This window comes from Procambarus clarkii, chromosome 4 (genome assembly GCF_040958095.1).
Source record: "Procambarus clarkii isolate CNS0578487 chromosome 4, FALCON_Pclarkii_2.0, whole genome shotgun sequence".
In the NCBI taxonomy this organism is placed as follows: Eukaryota; Metazoa; Arthropoda; class Malacostraca; order Decapoda; family Cambaridae; genus Procambarus; species Procambarus clarkii.
The window spans coordinates 42,247,107-42,266,043 of record NC_091153.1 but is presented as its reverse complement, the minus strand read 5'-3'; the positions used below and the strand labels follow the sequence as shown (position 1 = coordinate 42,266,043).

Here is an 18,937-nt window from a genome sequence, read left to right as displayed (position 1 = left end):
ACCCCATAGACCCCCCTCTCACCCCATAGACCCCCCTCTCAACCCATAGACCCCCCTCTCACCCCATAGATCCCCCTCAGCCCATAGACCCCCCTCTCACCCCATAGACCCCCTCTCAGCCCATAGACCCCCCTCAGCCCATATACCCCCCTCTCAGCCCATAGACCCTCCTCTCAGCCCATAGACCCCCCTCAGCCCATAGACCCCCCTCTCAGCCCATAGACCCCCTCTCAGCCCATAGACCCCCTTAGCCCATAGACCCCCTCAGCCCATAGACCCCCTTCAGCCCATAGACCCCCTCAGCCCATAGACCCCCCTCTCAGCCCATAGACCCCCTTCAGCCCATAGACCCCCTTCAGCCCATAGACCCCCTTCAGCCCATAGACCCCCTCAGCCAATAGACCCCCCTCAGCCCGTAGACCCCCCTCAGCCCGTAGACCCCCCTCAGCCCGTAGACCCCCCTCAGCCCATAGACCCCCCTCAGCCCATAGACCCCCTCAGCCCATAGACCCCCTCAGCCCATAGACCCCTCTCAGCCCATAGACCCCCCTCTCAGCCCATAGACCCCCCTCAGCCCATAGACCCCCCTCAGCCCATAGACCCCCCTCAGCCCATAGACCCTCTCAGCCCATAGACCCCCCTCAGCCCATAGACCCCCCTCTCAGCCCATAGACCCCCTCTCAGCCCATAGACCCCCTCTCAGCCCATAGACCCCCTTAGCCCATAGACCCCCTCAGCCCATAGACCCCCTTCAGCCCGTAGACCCCCCTCAGCCCGTAGACCCCCCTCAGCCCATAGACCCCCCTCAGCCCATAGACCCCCCTCAGCCCATAGACCCCCTCAGCCCATAGACCCCCTCAGCCCATAGACCCCTCTCAGCCCATAGACCCCTTCAGCCCATAGACCCCCCTCTAAGCCCATAGACCCCCCTCTCAGCCCATAGACCCCCCTCAGCCCATAGACCCCCTCTCAGCCCATAGACCCCTTCTCAGCCCATAGACCCCCCTCAGCCCATAGACCCCCCTCTCAGCCCATAGACCCCCCTCTCAGCCCATAGACCCCCCTCTCAGCCCATAGACCCCCCTCAGCCCATAGACCCTCTCAGCCCATAGAGCCCTCTCTCAGCCCATAAACCCCCCTCTCAGCCCATAGACCCCCCTCTCAGCCCATAGACCCCCTCTCAGCCCATAGACCCCCTCTCAGCCCATAGACCCCCTTAGCCCATAGACCCCCTCAGCCCATAGACCCCCTTCAGCCCATAGACCCCCTCAGCCCATAGACCCCCTTCAGCCCATAGACCCCCTCAGCCCATAGACCCCCCTCAGCCCATAGACCCCCTCAGCCCATAGACCCCCTCAGCCCGTAGACCCCCCTCAGCCCGTAGACCCCCCTCAGCCCATAGACCCCCCTCAGCCCATAGACCCCCCTCAGCCCATAGACCCCCTCAGCCCATAGACCCCCTCAGCCCATAGACCCCTCTCAGCCCATAGACCCCTTCAGCCCATAGACCCCCCTCTAAGCCCATAGACCCCCCTCTCAGCCCATAAACCCCCCTCTCAGCCCATAGACCCCCTCAGCCCATAGACCCCTCTCAGCCCATAGACCCCTTCAGCCCATAGACCCCCCTCTAAGCCCATAGACCCCCTCTCAGCCCATAGACCCCCCTCTCAGCCCATAGACCCCCTCTCAGCCCATAGACCCCTTCTCAGCCCATAGACCCCTTCTCAGCCCATAGACCCCCCTCAGCCCATAGACCCCCCTCTAAGCCCATAGACCCCCCTCTCAGCCCATAGACCCCCCTCTCAGCCCATAGTCCCCCTCTCAGCCCATAGACCCCTTCTCAGCCCATAGACCCCCCTCAGCCCATAGACCCCCCTCTCAGCCCATAGACCCTCTCAGCCCATAGACCCCCCTCTCAGCCCATAGACCCCCTCTCAGCCCATAGACCCCTTCTCAGCCCATAGACCCCCCTCAGCCCATAGACCCCCCTCTCAGCCCATAGAGCCCTCTCTCAGCCCATAGACCTCCTCTCAGCCCATAGACCCCCTCAGCCCATAGAACCCCCTCAGCCCATAGAACCCCCCCTCTCAGCCCATAGACCCCCCTCTCAGCCCATAGACCCCCCTCTCAGCCCATAGACCCCCTCTCAGCCCATAGACCCCCCCCCTCTCAGCCCATAGACCCCCCCCTCTCAGCCCATAGACCCCCCTCTCAGCCCATAGACCCCCCTCTCAGCCCATATACCCCCCTCTCAGCCCATAGACCCCCCTCTCAGCCCATAGACCCCTCTCTCAGCCCATAGACCCCCCTCTCAGCCCATAGACCCCCCTCTCAGCCCATAGACCCCCCTCTCAGCCCATAGACCCCCCTCTCAGCCCATAGACCCCCCTCTCAGCCCATAGACCCCCCCCACAGCCCATAGACCCCCCTCTCAGCCCATAGACCCCCCTCTCAGCCCATAGACCCCCCTCTCAGCCCATAGACCCCCCTCTCAGCCCGTGTTCTTCAAGACAGACGAGGAGTCCCACGTAACAGTCTTCTACAAGTCAACATAAGGACGGATGTTACCTGTTGGCGGTCGTTAAACATTTTTGGCTATGACTTGGCTATGTGGGGCATGAGACTTGCCGACGAAATATTCTCACTGATCATGGTATAGCCAGGAAAGCCTTTTCCAAGGCACGGTGCATTAGTTAACACAACACCCTTAAGCTACGGGTATTGTGTACCCCAGTTTGTATTCAAGCAACAGCCTGTTGGACCAAGTTATCACAAGTCGAGCCTGGCCTCAGGCCGGGCTTGGGGAGTAGAAGAAATCCCAGAAACCCTCTTCAGGTATGCTCCTGTAGCCAGATTCACATAGCAGTTACGCAAGTACTTACGAACCTGGAGTCAGATTCACGAAGCAGTTACGCAAGTACTTACGAACGTGTACATCTTTCCTCAATCTTTGACGGCTTTGGTTACATTTATTAAACAGTTTACAAGCATGAAAACTTGCCAGTCAACTGTTGTTATTGTTATAAACAGCCTCCTGGTGCTTCGGAGCTCATTAACTGTTTAATAATTGTAAACAAAACCGCTAAAGATTGAGAAAAGATGGACAGGTTCGTAAGTGCTTGCGTAACTGCTTCGTGAATCTAGCTCCTAGGTTCGTAAGTGCATGCATAACTGCTTCGTGAATGTAGCTCCTAGGTTCGTAAGTGCTTGCGTAACTGCTTCGTGAATGTAGCTCCTAGGTTCGTAAGTGCTTGCGTAACTGCTTCGTGAATGTAGCTCCTAGGTTCGTAAGTGCTTGCGTAGCTGCTTCGTGAATGTAGCTCCTAGGTTCGTAAGTGCTTGCGTAGCTGCTTCGTGGCCCCATGCCATTTTTCTTTTGCTGTGAAGTGTGGGTGTGTATATAGAGTTATAGATCTCCCATATATATAGATATTATATAGATCTCCCTCTACTGAAGGTCCTGTACATTGTGATGAAGGAATAACTAACTATACTGACACTGGTTTGTGCCGTGTGTAATATACCTTGTCTGACCAAATCCACAAGGGCCGTGACGAGGATTCGAACCTGCGTCCGAGAGCATCCCAGGCGCTGCCTTAATCGACTGAGCTACGACATGGTCAAAAGAATTGAAACCAGAAGTTCTACTGAACTTGCTCAGTAGCTTGTCGTAGCTCAGTCAATTAAGGCAGCGTCTGGGATGCTCTCGGACGTAGGTTCGAATCCTCGTCACGGCCCTTGTGGATTTGTTCACTTGATCCATCACGCTATTGTGATTTCTGTGTTTAATACCGTGTCTCTTTGTTACAGGTAAGACATGGTAGACAGCTTCGGTTAGCAAGACAGTGTCTTCCCACAGCTGGTAAGTTTAATGGGTATGGAATGGAATCGAATCATCAGGGGGAAGCGCCAAGCCATTACGACTATATAGCACTGGGAAGGGGTCAGGATAAGGATTGGGGATGGGACGGGGGGAAAGGAATGGTGCCCCAACCACTTGCTGGACGGTCGGGGATTGAACGCCGAGGGTAGAGATGGGGAGGGTTGACTTGTACTCACCTAGTTGTGGTTGCGGGGGTCGAGCTCTGGCTCTTTGGTCCCGCCTCTCAACCGTGGAGTGGGAGGAGAGTCAACTACGATATCGGTGTGTCACTACGGCAATATTTGTTGATTACTCTGATCATATGCTATTGTATCTACAATACCCAAAATGACACGACTATTGTATCTACAATACCCAAAATGACACGACTATTGTATCTACAATACCCAAAATGACACGGCTATTGTAACTACAATACCCAAAATGACACGGCTATTGTAACTACAATACCCAAAATGACACGGCTATTGTAACTACAATACCCAAAATGACACGGCTATTGTAACTACAATACCCAAAATGACACGGCTATTGTAACTACAATACCCAAAATGACACGGCTATTGTAACTACAATACCCAAAATGACACGACTATTGTAACTACAATACCCAAAATGACACGACTATTGTAACTACAATACCCAAAATGACACGACTATTGTATCTACAATACCCAAAATGACACGACTATTGTAACTACAATACCCAAAATGACACGGCTATTGTACCTAAAATACCCAAAATGACACGACTGGGACTATGGGGTATGTGCTAAGTGGCTGAGATTGCTGGGATCACTTCGAGGATGTGAGAAGGCATTTTGTAGCCACCTCGTGGGTGCTAGGAGGGTGCTAGGAGGCATGCTGGGACCCATCCTAGCGAGGGGGGTGCTAGGATGCACGCTAGGTCTAATGCAAGGGGGCTAGGATGTACGCTAGGTCTAATGCAAGGATGTACGCTAGGTCTAATGCAGGGGTGCTAGGAGGCCTACTAGGTCGGCTACATAGCAGGAAAGTTTATCATTAGGGATATAGATCTTCTATGTCTCGGTCAGGATATCGCAGGGGGCCCGGCTTGGGAGTCTCGTTCTTGACACAGGCCTCTGAAATATGGTTATTGAGGAATTCACACACATACAAAGGGACCAGGAAGCCCAAACTGTTCTCACTGTGTTCAGTACAACGTGTTCTCATATCTTCACAGTTGTTCACGTGTTCATACCCATCACATTCATTGCTGAACATCGTGAGTGATGAACATATACTCCGGGGAAAATTGTGTTGTTGTTATAGATTCAGCTACTCGGAAGAAAAGTTCCAAGTAGCACGGGCTATGGTGAGCCCCAAGTGGACTTACCTGGCACAGGAGCGGGGCAAGTAGCACGGGCTACGGTGAGCCCGTAACTTACCTGGCACAGGAGCGGGGCAAGTAGCACGGGCTATGGTGAGCCCGTAGTGGACTTACCTGGCACAGGAGCGGGGCAAGTAGCACGGGCTATGGTAAGCCCGTAGTGGACTTACCTGGCACAGGAGCGGGGCAAGTAGCACGGGCTATGGTGAGCCCGTAGTGGACTTACCTGGCACAGGAACGGGGCAAGTAGCACGGGCTATAGTGAGCCCGTAGCGGACTTACCTGGCACAGGAGCGGGGCAAGTAGCACGGGCTATGGTGAGCCCGTAGTGGACTTACCTGGCACAGGAGCGGGGCAAGTAGCACGGGCTATGGTGAGCCCGTAGTGGACTTACCTGGCACAGGAGCGGGGCAAGTAGCACGGGCTATGGTGAGCCCGTAGTGGACTTACCTGGCACAGGAGCGGGGCAAGTAGCACGGGCTATGGTGAGCCCGTAGTGGACTTACCTGGCACAGGAGCGGGGCAAGTAGCACGGGCTATGGTGAGCCCGTAGTGGACTTACCTGGCACAGGAGCGGGGCAAGTAGCACGGGCTATGGTAAGCCCGTAGTGGACTTACCTGGCACAGGAGCGGGGCAAGTAGCACGGGCTATGGTGAGCCCGTAGTGGACTTACCTGGCACAGGAGCGGGGCAAGTAGCACGGGCTATGGTGAGCCCGTAGTGGACTTACCTGGCACAGGAGCGGGGCAAGTAGCACGAGCTATGGTGAGCCCGTAGCGGACTTACCTGGCACAGGAGCGGGGCAAGTAGCACGGGCTATGGTGAGCCCGTAGCGGACTTACCTGGCACAGGAGCGGGGCAAGTAGCACGGGCTATGGTGAGCCCGTAGCGGACTTACCTGGCACTGGAGCGGGGCAAGTAGCACGGGCTATAGTGAGCCCGTAGCGGACTTACCTGGCACAGGAGCGGGGCAAGTAGCACGGGCTATAGTGAGCCCGTAGCGGACTTACCTGGCACAGGAGCGGGGCAAGTAGCACGGGCTATGGTGAGCCCGTAGCGGACTTACCAGGCACAGGAGCGGGGCAAGTAGCACGGGCTATAGTGAGCCCGTAGCGGACTTACCTGGCACAGGAGCGGGGCAAGTAGCACGGGCTATGGTGAGCCCGTAGCGGACTTACCAGGCACAGGAGCGGGGCAAGTAGCACGGGCTATGGTGAGCCCGTAGCGGACTTACCTGGCACAGGAGCAGGGCAAGTAGCACGGGCTATGGTGAGCCCGTAGTGGACTTACCTGGCACAGGAGCGGAGCAAGTAGCACGGGCTATAGTGAGCCCGTAGCGGACTTACCTGGCACAGGAGCGGGGCAAGTAGCACGGGCTATGGTGAGCCCGTAGTGGACTTACCTGGCACAGGAGCGGGGCAAGTAGCACGGGCTATGGTGAGCCCGTAGCGGACTTACCTGGCACAGGAACGGGGCAAGTAGCACGGGCTATGGTGAGCCCGTAGTGGACTTACCTGGCACAGGAGCGGGGCAAGTAGCACGGGCTATGGTGAGCCCGTAGCGGACTTACCTGGCACAGGAGCGGGGCAAGTAGCAGGGGCTATGGTGAGCCCGTAGCGGACTTACCTGGCACAGGAGCGGGGCAAGTAGCACGGGCTATGGTGAGCCCGTAGCGGACTTACCTGGCACAGGAGCGGGGCAAGTAGCACGGGCTATGGTGAGCCCGTAGCGGACTTACCTGGCACAGGAGCGGGGCAAGTAGCACGGGCTATGGTGAGCCCGTAGTGGACTTACCTGGCACAGGAGCGGGGCAAGTAGCACGGGCTATGGTGAGCCCGTAGCGGACTTACCTGGCACAGGAGCGGGGCAAGTAGCACGGGCTATGGTGAGCCCGTAGTGGACTTACCTGGCACAGGAGCGGGGCAAGTAGCACGGGCTATAGTGAGCCCGTAGTGGACTTACCAGGCACAGGAGCGGGGCAAGTAGCACGGGCTATAGTGAGCCCGTAGCGGACTTACCTGGCACAGGAGCGGGGCAAGTAGCACGGGCTATAGTGATCCCGTAGCGGACTTACCTGGCACAGGAGCGGGGCAAGTAGCACGGGCTATAGTGATCCCGTAGTGGACTTACCTGGCACAGGAGCGGGGCAAGTAGTACGGGCTATAGTGAGCCCGTAGTGGACTTACCTGGCACAGGAGCGGGGCAAGTAGCACGGGCTATAGTGAGCCCGTAGTGGACTTACCTGGCACAGGAGCGGGGCAAGTAGCACGGGCTATAGTGATCCCGTAGTGGACTTACCTGGCACAGGAGCGGGGCAAGTAGCACGGGCTATAGTGAGCCCGTAGTGGACTTACCTGGCACAGGAGCGGGGCAAGTAGCACGGGCTATGGTGAGCCCGTAGTGGACTTACCTGGCACAGGAGCGGGGCAAGTAGCACGGGCTATAGTGAGCCCGTAGTGGACTTACCTGGCACAGGAGCGGGGCAAGTAGCACGGGCTATAGTGAGCCCGTAGTGGACTTACCTGGCACAGGAGCGGGGCAAGTAGCACGGGCTATAGTGATCCCGTAGTGGACTTACCTGGCACAGGAGCGGGGCAAGTAGCACGGGCTATAGTGAGCCCGTAGTGGACTTACCTGGCACAGGAGCGGGGCAAGTAGCACGGGCTATGGTGAGCCCGTAGTGGACTTACCTGGCACAGGAGCGGGGCAAGTAGCACGGGCTATGGTGAGCCCGTAGTGGACTTACCTGGCACAGGAGCGGGGCAAGTAGCACGGGCTATGGTGAGCCCGTAGCGGACTTAGCTGGCACAGGAGCGGGGCAAGTAGCACGGGCTATGGTGAGCCCGTAGCGGACTTACCTGGCACAGGAGCGGGGCAAGTAGCACGGGCTATGGTGAGCCCGTAGCGGACTTACCTGGCACAGGAGCGGGGCGAAGAGAAGGCAATTTACTGCTTATATATTCGTGTTTGGTCGTGTTGGAGTTTAACAGGGTGGGGGAGAGAGAGGGAGAGGAAGGGCAGGGAGAAGGTAGGGGAATAGGGGGGTAAGGAAAGGGGGGGGGGAGGCAGGGAGAAAATGGGGAGAGGGGGGGGGGGATAGTTAAAACCATGTAGGGTAAAATTATGTTCTGAGTTATTTAGGTTTTTAGGAAATTACTTTTGAAGTTTACATCTCATCTTTTGAAGTTTACATCTCATCTTTTGAAGTTTACATCTCATCTTTTGAAGTTTACATCTCATCTTTTGAAGTTTACATCTCATCTTTTGAAGTTTACATCTCATCTTTTGAAGTTTACATCTCATCTTTTGAAGTTTACATCTCATCTTTTGAAGTTTACATCTCATCTTTTGAAGTTTACATCTCATCTTTTGAAGTTTACATCTCATCTTTTCAAGTTTACATTTACATCTTTTACATCTCACTTGGTGAGATGTACGAGTCTCCGGGAGTATTGGTTGTGTGTTCTTGTCTGTGTTTAGGGGTGGGTGAGGCTTAGCTCTTGGGCCCCACCTCCCAGGTATTGTTCCTAGTGCTTCTGCCACTCCCCGGTGCTCTGATACTCTGGCATTCTTGCTCTTTGAAGTTGTGGGTTACGGTAGGTTCTATGTCTTGTGCTTCAGACATATACCAGGGGCCAGATTCACGAAGCAGTTACGCAAGCACTTACGAACCTGCCGCCAGATTCACTAAGCAGTTACGCAAGCACTTACGAACGTGGGGCCAGATTCACTAAGCAGTTACGCAAGCACTTGCGAACCTGGGGCCAGATTCACTAAGCAGTTATGCAAGCACTTACGAACCTGGGGCCAGATTCACTAAGCAGTTACGCAAGCACTTACGAACCTGTACACCTTTTCTCAATCTTTGGCGGCTTTGTTTACAATTATTAAACAGTTAATGAGCTCCGAAGCACCAGGAGGCTGTTTATAACAATAAAAACAGTTGATTCAGCCCGTCCTCCAAACAAAGATCCAAAAGTGATTCCATCCACCCGCCAAACCCCCAGCTGTTTATGAATGAAAAGCGGTTTACACACGACTCACAACTGATTTCGTTCGAACACTTCCGGAACAAGTGCTTCACTGACGAGTTTTGTTCGAACCACAACGCTATAAATGCTTCACCCACGTACTACAAATGCCAATAATCGCCAACCGAACCTAAACACCTAACCTAACCTATGCCTATATATGCACAATATGCTAATATATTGTAATACTAATTTATATTTGAGAAAATTCTTGTTTTGAATGAACTGCAAGTTAAAATTTATGAATGCGTCTGTGGGGGCGACCGCTGGATGTAATGGACTTGAGTCGAGGACGGGTTGGTTGATTGGCAAGTTTTCATGCTTGTAAACTGTTTAATAAATGTAACCAAAGCCGCCAAAGATTGAGGAAAGATGTACACGTTCGTAAGTGCTTGCGTAACTGCTTCGTGAATCTGGCCCCAAGTCTTCCCACATGTTCTCAATGCTTCGATAATGTTTCTTGAGGTCTTATCACGTTAATTTGGTCAAGATCTATCATGATGATACATCTAAGACATGTCTCTGAATCTTTCCCTTTTCTTGTTTGAACAAACTGAAGATTCCAACAGCCTGGGTGACAGGGGCCAGATTCACGAAGCAGTTACGCAAGGTGAATAGGAGCATCAGGGTGAAAGAGAAACTGCCCATTTGTTTCCGCCTCCGCCGGGGATCGATCCCGAGCCCTTACGACTACGTCTTTCGAGCGCTGTCCACTCAGCCGCAAAGGCCCCGTTGTGTGTGTGTGTGTGTACTCACCTATATGTACTCACCTATATGTGCTTGCAGGATCGAGCATTGACTCTTGGATCCCGCCTTTCTAGCTATCGGTTGTTTACAGCAATGACTCCTGTCCCATTTCCCTATCATACCTAGTTTTAAAAGTATGAATAGTATTTGCTTCCACAACCTGTTCCCCAAGTGCATTCCATTTTTCTACTACTCTCACGCTAAAAGAAAACTTCCTAACATCTCTGTGACTCATCTGAGTTTCCAGTTTCCACCCATGTCCCCTCGTTCTGTTATTATTACGTGTGAACATTTCATCTATTTCCACTTTGTCAATTCCCCTGAGTATTTTATATGTCCCTATCATATCTCCTCTCTCCCTTCTTTTCTCTAGTGTCGTAAGGTTCAGTTCCTTCAGCCGCTCTTCATATCCCATCCCTCGTAGCTCTGGGACAAGCCTCGTCGCAAACCTCTGAACCTTCTCCAGTTTCTTTATGTGTTTCTTCAGGTGGGGGCTCCATGATGGCGCGGCATACTCTAAGACGGGTCTCACGTAGGCAGTGTAAAGCGCCCTAAAAGCTTCCTCATTTAGGTTTCTGAATGAAGTTCTAATTTTCGCCAGTGTAGAGTACGCTGCTGTCGTTATCCTATTTATATGTGCCTCAGGAGTTAGATTAGGTGTCACATCCACTCCCAGGTCTCTTTCTCGAATCGTTACAGGTAGGCTGTTCCCCTTCATTGTGTACTGTCCCTTTAGACACACACATTGTGTGTGTGTGTGTGTGTGTGTGTGTGTGTGTGTGTACTCACCTAGTTGTACTCACCTAGTTGTGCTTGCGGGGGTTGAGCTCTGGCTCTTTGGTCCCGCCTCTCAACTGTCAATCAACAGGTATACAGGTTCCTGAGCCTATTGGGCTCCATCATATATACACTTGAAACTGTGTATGGAGTCAGCCTCCACCACATCACTTCCTAATGCATTCCATTTGTCAACCACTCTGACACTAAAAAAGTTCTTTCTAATATCTCTGTGGCTCATTTGGGCACTCAGTTTCCACCTGTGTCCCCTAGTGCGTGTGCCCCTTGTGTTAAATAACCTGTCTTTATCTACCCTATCAATTCCCTTCAGAATCTTGAATGTGGTGATCATGTCCCCCTAACTCTTCTGTCTTCCAGCGAAGTGAGGTTTAATTCCCGTAGTCTCTCCTCGTAGCTTATACCTCTCAGCTCGGGTACTAGTCTGGTGGCAAACCTTTGAACCTTTTCCAGTTTAGTCTTATCCTTGACTAGATATGGACACCATGCTGGGGCTGCATACTCCAGGATTGGCCTGACATATGTGGTATACAAAGTTCTGAATGATTCTTTACACAAGTTTCTGAATGCCGTTCTTATGTTAGCCAGCCTGGCATATGCCGCTGATGTTATCCTCTTGATATGTGCTGTAGGAGACAGGTCTGGCGTGTGTGTGTGTACTCACCTAATTGTGCTTGCGGGGGTTGGGCTCTGGCTCTTTGGTCCCGCCTCTCAACTGTCAATCAACTGGTGTACAGGTTCCTGAGCCTACTGGGCTCTATCATATCTACACTTGAAACTGTGTATGGAGTCAGCCTCCACCACATCACCGGGGGGGGGGGGTGAGAGTGTGTGCGTGTGTGTGTTAGAGAGTGAGAGTGAGTGTGGTTGTGACCCTCACTTCCAGCACAACCTTCCCATCACCCAGGTACCCCGCGGATGTCTCCCCCCCCCTCCCCCCTGAGTTAAGGTTACCATTGGTATCCATGCATGTAGTCACCTAGTTGTGTATGCGCGCGCTTTGATGTGCACTCGCGTATTTAGGCGTTCAGGGTCGAGCTTCAGCTCTTGTTCCTCGCCTTTTCAAACCAACATGCGCTTATTGAATCTGTAGAATGGAATTGGATTTTAGAGCTTAAAATAATTCTACTTTTCCCGAATATTACGCTTAAAGGAATATATTTGGTCTTTGGCGTGAAGAGCAGATGTTGTTGGTAGGGTGTAGAGGTAGGCAAGGTGGTGGTGGTGGTAGGTAAGTGTTTGGGCAAGTTTTTAGGTAGGGTGGTAGATGGGTAGGGAAGGAATGAATGGAAGGGTAGGGGAGGAGGGTGGGAATGTTCACAAATGCCTTTCCACATTCTCATGTGTGTCCCGCTTCGGGGAATTTTATTAACGCATTTATTGTCTGTGACAATTAGGGAACCTGGTGTGTGTGAGGCTGGGTTTATTCTTGTATGTAATGATTTGGTTTATACGCTAAGCGGTTTATAATTTGTTTATGTAATTTGACTTGGCTAAGGACGAGCTTTGACGAGCTAAAGCCGTTTTAAGAAAGTGTTGAACGCTTAAACTGATGTTTGAACGGTAAGAGATTTTAATGTTGTTTAAGATTCAGCTACTGGGAACAAAACGTTGCAAGTAGCATCGGCTATGGTGATCCCGTAGTGAACTTACCTGGCCCAGGAGCGGGGCTGTGGGGAGTTTTCGGGAAGTGTTATATACAATGATCAAGAGAGGCGAGACTGGGGGGGGGGGGGAAACTTGTTTATTGAGAAACTGGTAACTGGGTTGGGTGATGAGAGAGGGGCGGCCCCGGCGGCTCCGGACCTCAGTGTGTGCTTGACGTGCAGGGAGGGAGGTGGTGTGCTGTGTCTCTCTCTCCCCCTCGCTCGCACACTACCTCCACCTCCACGCAACCCTTCCATCACTTACTGGATTAATGTGACGTTACAACGCGATAACTGTGCTTCAAGGTGCTGGTATAGAAGGGAGTCAGACTCGGTTAATGGTGTCTGTGGCGTTAAGAGTGAAATTTAAATCCCTAACCTGTGTTACCTGTGTTTTTAAGTGCCGTGGACGGGTAGGGAAGTTGTAAAGCGTGAACAAGGTGGCCGGTCTGTGTGTGTGTCGGGAAGTAGCGGAAGCCGTAAGGCAAGTTACACCAAGATCACTTTACGCTGGTCAGTAGGACAGGTCCTGCAGGAGGGACCTGCCTCCTGCTGCTGCCTGCCTGGCCTGCCTCCTGCTGCTGCCTGACCTGCCTCCTGCTGCTGCTGCCTGACCTGCCTCCTGCTGCTGCTGCCTGGCCTGGCCTGGCCTGCCCGACGCCATGTGGAGCCACCGTCCTCCTCCTTCGCCCAAGTCACCTATATTGATTTGAAGAATATTTGTAATGCGGCATTCCTGGAGCGGGTGTTGATGGTGGTGACCTGGTGGTGTGCCCTTAGCCCCAAGTCTGCAGTCTCAGGGGACGTCTTATTCTACCAGGAACCAACCGTACACACCCGGTGTTCTTCTCTCATCTGCTGTAAAGTGCTTTTGTAATTTGAGTGAAGGTGGAAGTAGTTCACTAAGGACGGAGTTTACGGCCAGTTACCTGGATGGCGTGACGGTGGTTTTTTGTTTAGAGATGAAAATACTGGTGAGAAAAAGGTGGGTCTTGTCGGTGGTGGGTCAGTGTCCTAGACCCCCTGCTTGAGCCACGCTGTTAAACAACATTAGTGATTCCCTCCACCACAAGGAAGGCAACGTTAGCAACAGTTGCTCCACCACAAGGAAGGGAACGTTAGCAACAGTTGCTCCACCACAAGGAAGGCAACGTTAGCAACAGTTGCTAGTGCTCTCTCTCACCTGCACGTCACCCTGGCACACAAAGTTTGCCGTGGAATGTTCCAGTTTGTGGTGGTATCAGTGTTGAGTGATGCCAGTGTTGGGTGTGGAGAGTGATGGTTGGTGGATACGCGAGTGTCAGCTGTGTAGTGGCAGAGGTGAATACTTTACAAGCCACAATTTACGCACGTTTATAGTGTATTGAGTGCAGAAAATCGTGCTAATTGAAGGTTAGCACACGTGAAAAGTTTTGTTTACAACGAGGCAATAGTGCAGTGGGCAAACGTTGTCATACTTTACGACTTGACGACTTTACTTTGTCATACATCTATCTAATATGCGAATAGTTTATTGATGACGATCAATATGACACTGAGACGTTGGCCAGACCTGTGGGGAGCCTGGTAGTACCTTTGGAGTTACCTTGGGAGTTGTTCCGGGGCTTAGCGTCCCCGCGGCCCGGTCGTCGACCAGGCTCCTTCCTCCCTGCACCAAGGAAAACACCTTCTGGAGCAGTGTTCGCCAGCCACAACCTGACTAATATTGCTGCCGCCTGCCTCTGCTGCGCCTGCCTCTGCTGCCGCCTGCCTCTGCTGCGCCTGCCTCTGCTGCCGCCTGCCTCTGCTGCGCCTGCCTCTGCTGCGCCTGCCTCTGCTGCGCCTGGTGCTCGTGTCTTCCGCAAGATGCCAAGTCTGGACGCCGCGGCAAGCATGGAAAACACTGTCAATAAATGTAAGTACAACTGGAAGCTTTAGGGGTGGTGAGGAAGTGTTTGTTGTCAGTTAATGGTGTTATACTGACTGCTATGGCGGCCCAGTCTTTGGTAGCCAACAGGGGCCAGATTCACGAAGCAGTTACGCAAGTACTTACGACCCTGGGGCTAGATTCACGAAGCAGTTACGCAAGTACTTACGACCCTGGGGCCAGATTCACGAAGCAGTTACGCAAGTACTTACGACCCTGGGGCCAGATTCACGAAGCAGTTACGCAAGTACTTACGACCCTGGGGCTAGATTCACGAAGCAGTTACGCAAGTACTTACGACCCTGGGGCTAGATTCACGAAGCAGTTACGCAAGTACTTACGACCCTGGGGCTAGATTCACGAAGCAGTTACGCAAGTACTTACGACCCTGGGGCTAGATTCACGAAGCAGTTACGCAAGTACTTACGACCCTGGGGCTAGATTCACGAAGCAGTTACGCAAGTACTTACGACCCTGGGGCTAGATTCACGAAGCAGTTACGCAAGTACTTACGACCCTGGGGCCAGATTCACGAAGCAGTTACGCAAGTACTTACGACCCTGGGGCCAGATTCACGAAGCAGTTACGCAAGTACTTACGACCCTGGGACTAGATTCACGAAGCAGTTAAGCAAGTACTTACGACCCTGGGGCTAGATTCACGAAGCAGTTTCGCAAGTACTTACGAACGTGTACATCTTTCCTCAATCTTTGACGGCTTTGGTTACATTTATTAAACAGTTTACAAGCATGAAAACTTGCCAGTCAACTGTTGTTATTGCTATAAACAGCCTCCTGGTGCTTCGGAGCTCATTAACTGTTTAGTAATTGTAAACAAAGCTGCCAAAGATTGAGAAATGATGTACAGGTTCGTATGTGCTTGCGTAACTGCTAAGTGAATCTGACCCCAGGTTCGTATGTGCTTGCGTAACTGCTTAGGGAATCTGGCCCCAGGTTCGTAAGTGCTCGCGTAACTGCTCAGTGAATCTGGCCCCAGGTTCGTAAGTGCTCGCGTAACTGCTCAGTGAATCTAGCCCCAGATTCGTAAGTGCTTGCGTAACTGGTCCACATTCGTGGCGTATAAACCGCAAGTATCAGGGTGATGCTATATCATTCACTTGAACCATCTGGTATCAAACTGGCCCCCATAACGACGGCCTCGTAATTTGCAGATCAGAGTTCAATTACCGATGATTCAATTGAATGAGATGATAGTGAAAAGTTGAAGGTTGTTAAAGGTTATTTCCCCGTGCCCTTTGGTTACTCTGAGGGTTCAAGGCGATCGCAATGTTCAGGAGCCAGATTCACGAAGCAGTTACGCAAGCACTTACGAACCTGTCCATCTTTTCTCAATCTTTGGCGGCTTTGTTTACAATTATTAAACAGTTAATGAGCTCCGAAGCACCAGGAGGCTGTTTATAACAATAACAACAGTTGATTGGCAAGTTTTCATGCTTGTAAACTGTTTTATAAATGTAACCAAAGCCGTCAAAGATTGAGGAAAGATGTGCACGTTCGTAAGTGCTTGTGTAACTGCTTCGTGAATCTGGCGCCTGGTTCTGGAACAGATGTTCGGCTTTTGGGTCTCTTCATTTTCCATTGAGCTTGGAATCAAACTACTTGAGAAAACGTTTGACTTTTTTTTTTTTTGGCTCGTGGGGCCAAGGGTTTCCGACCGTATTGAGAGAAGTGGTGCAGAGGCTTCAATCTCAATACATATACATATGCGAACAAGCCTGAATGGTCCCCAGGACTATATGCAACTGAAAACTGATGGTCAAGTGGATTAAGGCGTCCTGTACATACCAGTTGCGTTGCTCCTGGCAGTATGGGTTCGAGTCACTTCTGGGGTGTGAGTTTTCAGTTGCATATACATATGTATGGATCTGCCCCAACACCGAGGGCTTCGCATAATCCTATACGACCTACTTTCGTTCTTCCACGCGGGTAATGTGATCTTGAGGTTATCTTGAGATGATTTCGGGGCTTAGTGTCCCCGCGGCCCGGTCCTCGACCAGGCCTCCACCCCCAGGAAGCAGCCCGTGACAGCTGGCTAACTCCCAGGTACCTATTTACTGCTAGGTAACAGGCGCATCAGGGTGAAAGAAACTGCCCATTATTTCTCGCCAGCGCCCGGGATCGAACCCGGGACCACAGAATTCCCTAAGAGCAGTTCGGAGAGCGCTCAGGTTCTGTCTTGCAAGGAGTAAGAGAGATCCTATTGAAGATGACTTTTGTGTCGTGTAGGCCACAAGGCACAAAAGGTTAAGACCGTGCAGGCCTTATTGAGAGGCCTGGAGGGGGCCTGACGGCTGAGTGGACAGCGCTCGGGATTCGGAGTCCTAAGGTTCCGGGTTTTGATCCCCGGCGGAGGCTGAAACACATGGGCAGTGTCTTTCACCCTGATGCCCCTGTTCACCTAGCAGTAAATAGGTACCTGGGACTTAGTCAGCTGTCACGGGCTGCTTCCTGGGGGTGGAGGCCTGGTCGAGGACCGGGCCGCGGGGACGCTAAGCCCCGAAAACATCTCAAGGTAACGTCAAGGTAAGGTGGTGTGGGTAAAGGGAGGCCCAGGGTTTATACATGCGGTCGTTGTGGTGGTGATTCAACAGACTGTGAGGGGAAGCGCCTTTTATGGGAAGCTTGTGTGGGGGCGTGGCGAGTTCGATCCCACACCAGTACACGCTCACGCCCTCCTGTGGTGATGGCAATGGGTTTGGAGTGCAAGGTGGCTATTACCCACTTATATACGGCTTACACTGTAAAGGATTGAACGCTAGCCTGCGTAGTTGTGGTCTGTTGTTATCCGTTTGTATACAATATTATATATTATTGTATATAGTATATACATGTACAATAGTACATGCGTTTAATACAATAGTATATATTATATTGTATTGTATTTTTGTTTCCAGGTGTGCACGCGTATGATAGAGATAAAGAAGTGAGAAGGATAAGAACATTTTATACGTGTGTGTGTGTGTGTGTGTGTGTGTGTGTGTGTGTGTGTGTGTGTGTGTGTGTGTGTGTGTGTGTGTGTGTGTGTGTGTGTGTGTGTGATTGGATAAGTTTAGATTTAGGAAAGACTTGGGTAAATACTTGTTCAGTAACAGGGTTGTTGATTTGTGGAACCAATTACCGCGTAACATTGTGGAGGTGGGGTCCCTCGATTGTTTCAAGCATGGGTTGGACATGTATATGTGTGGAATTGGGTTGTTATAAATAGGAGCTGCCTCGTATGGGCCAATAGGCCTTCTGCAGTTACCTTTGTTCTTATGTTCTTATGTTATGTGTGTGTGTATTCACCTAGTTGTGTTTTGCGGGGGTTGAGCTTAACTCTTTTGGCCCGCCTCTCAACTGTTTACTAACTACTTTTTTTCCACACCACACACACACGCCAGGAAGCAGCCCGTGACAGCTGACTAACTCCCAGGTACATATTTACTGCTAGGTAACAGGGGCATAGGGTGAAAAAAACTTTGTCCATCTGTTTCTGCCTGGTAGGTCGATACGGGGAGGGGGGGGGGAGAAGCTGTTACCCATGCAGCAGGTCCCCACTCTCCAGGGGCACAAAGTCTGGGTAGGTTAACACATTCCATGATTGGAATGATTGTTAATGTAACATTGGTGTCAACGTCATTGGGTTAAGATATACAGGTTACGACACTTCAGACGGCGTGAGAATTATTAACACTACAACCACCACGGGCGGGGCGGGGGGGGGGGGATCCTGTCAAGTTAGGGCAAGGGAGCCGGTCGGCCGAGCGGACAGCACGCTGGACTTGTGATCCTGTCGTCCCGGGTTCGATCCCGGGCGCCGGCGAGAAACAATGGGCAGAGTTTCTTTCACCCTATGCCCCTGTTACCTAGCAGTAAAATAGGTACCTGGGTGTTAGTCAGCTGTTACGGGCTGCTTCCTGGGGGTGGAGGCCTGGTCGAGGACCGGGCCGCGGGGGGACTAAAGCCCGGAAATCATCTCAAGATAACCTCAAGATCAACTAAGCCGGCCAGCCAGAGACTTGAGTCCCGCGCAAGAATATCCCTACACACAAAAAGGTTTATTGGTGCTGCTGGTCGTATTGGTTTTAGTACTTTTGTTTTTTTGTATGCCTGTTGAAGCGGCTGTTTATTTTGATACTTGTGCGGGCCGCTCCAAGCAACAGCCTGGTGGACCAAGTTATCACAAGTCAAGCCTGGCCTCGGGCCGCTCCAAGCAACAGCCTGGTGGACCAAGTTATCACAAGTCAAGCCTGGCCTCGGGCCGCTCCAAGCAACAGCCTGGTGGACCAAGTTATCACAAGTCAAGCCTGGCCTCGGGCCGCTCCAAGCAACAGCCTGGTGGACCAAACTCTCACAAGTCAAGCCTGGCCTCGGGCCGCTCCAAGCAACAGCCTGGTGGACCAAGTTATCACAAGTCAAGCCTGGCCTCGGGCCGCTCCAAGCAACAGCCTGGTGGACCAAGTTATCACAAGTCAAGCCTGGCCTCGGGCCGCTCCAAGCAACAGCCTGGTGGACCAAGTTATCACAAGTCAAGTCTGGCCTCGGGCCGCTCCAAGCAACAGCCTGGTGGACCAAGTTA

At 52.2% G+C, this 18,937-nt stretch overlaps 1 protein-coding gene across 2 annotated transcripts in view; it reads left to right on the top strand.

Annotated features, from left to right (window-relative positions):
• Positions 1-18,937, top strand: part of step (cytohesin steppke) — a 455,937-nt gene that overhangs the window by 89,489 nt on the left and 347,511 nt on the right. Inside the window, exon 1 of one of the 2 annotated variants that reach the window (XM_069333886.1) lies at positions 12,622-14,347. The exons of the other annotated variant lie outside the window; for it this stretch is intronic. Coding sequence (XP_069189987.1) covers positions 14,299-14,347 — 49 coding nt within the window. The 5' untranslated portion in view covers positions 12,622-14,298. Of the gene's footprint in view, positions 1-12,621; positions 14,348-18,937 lie in introns of those variants that run through there. 2 annotated transcript variants of the gene reach the window in all.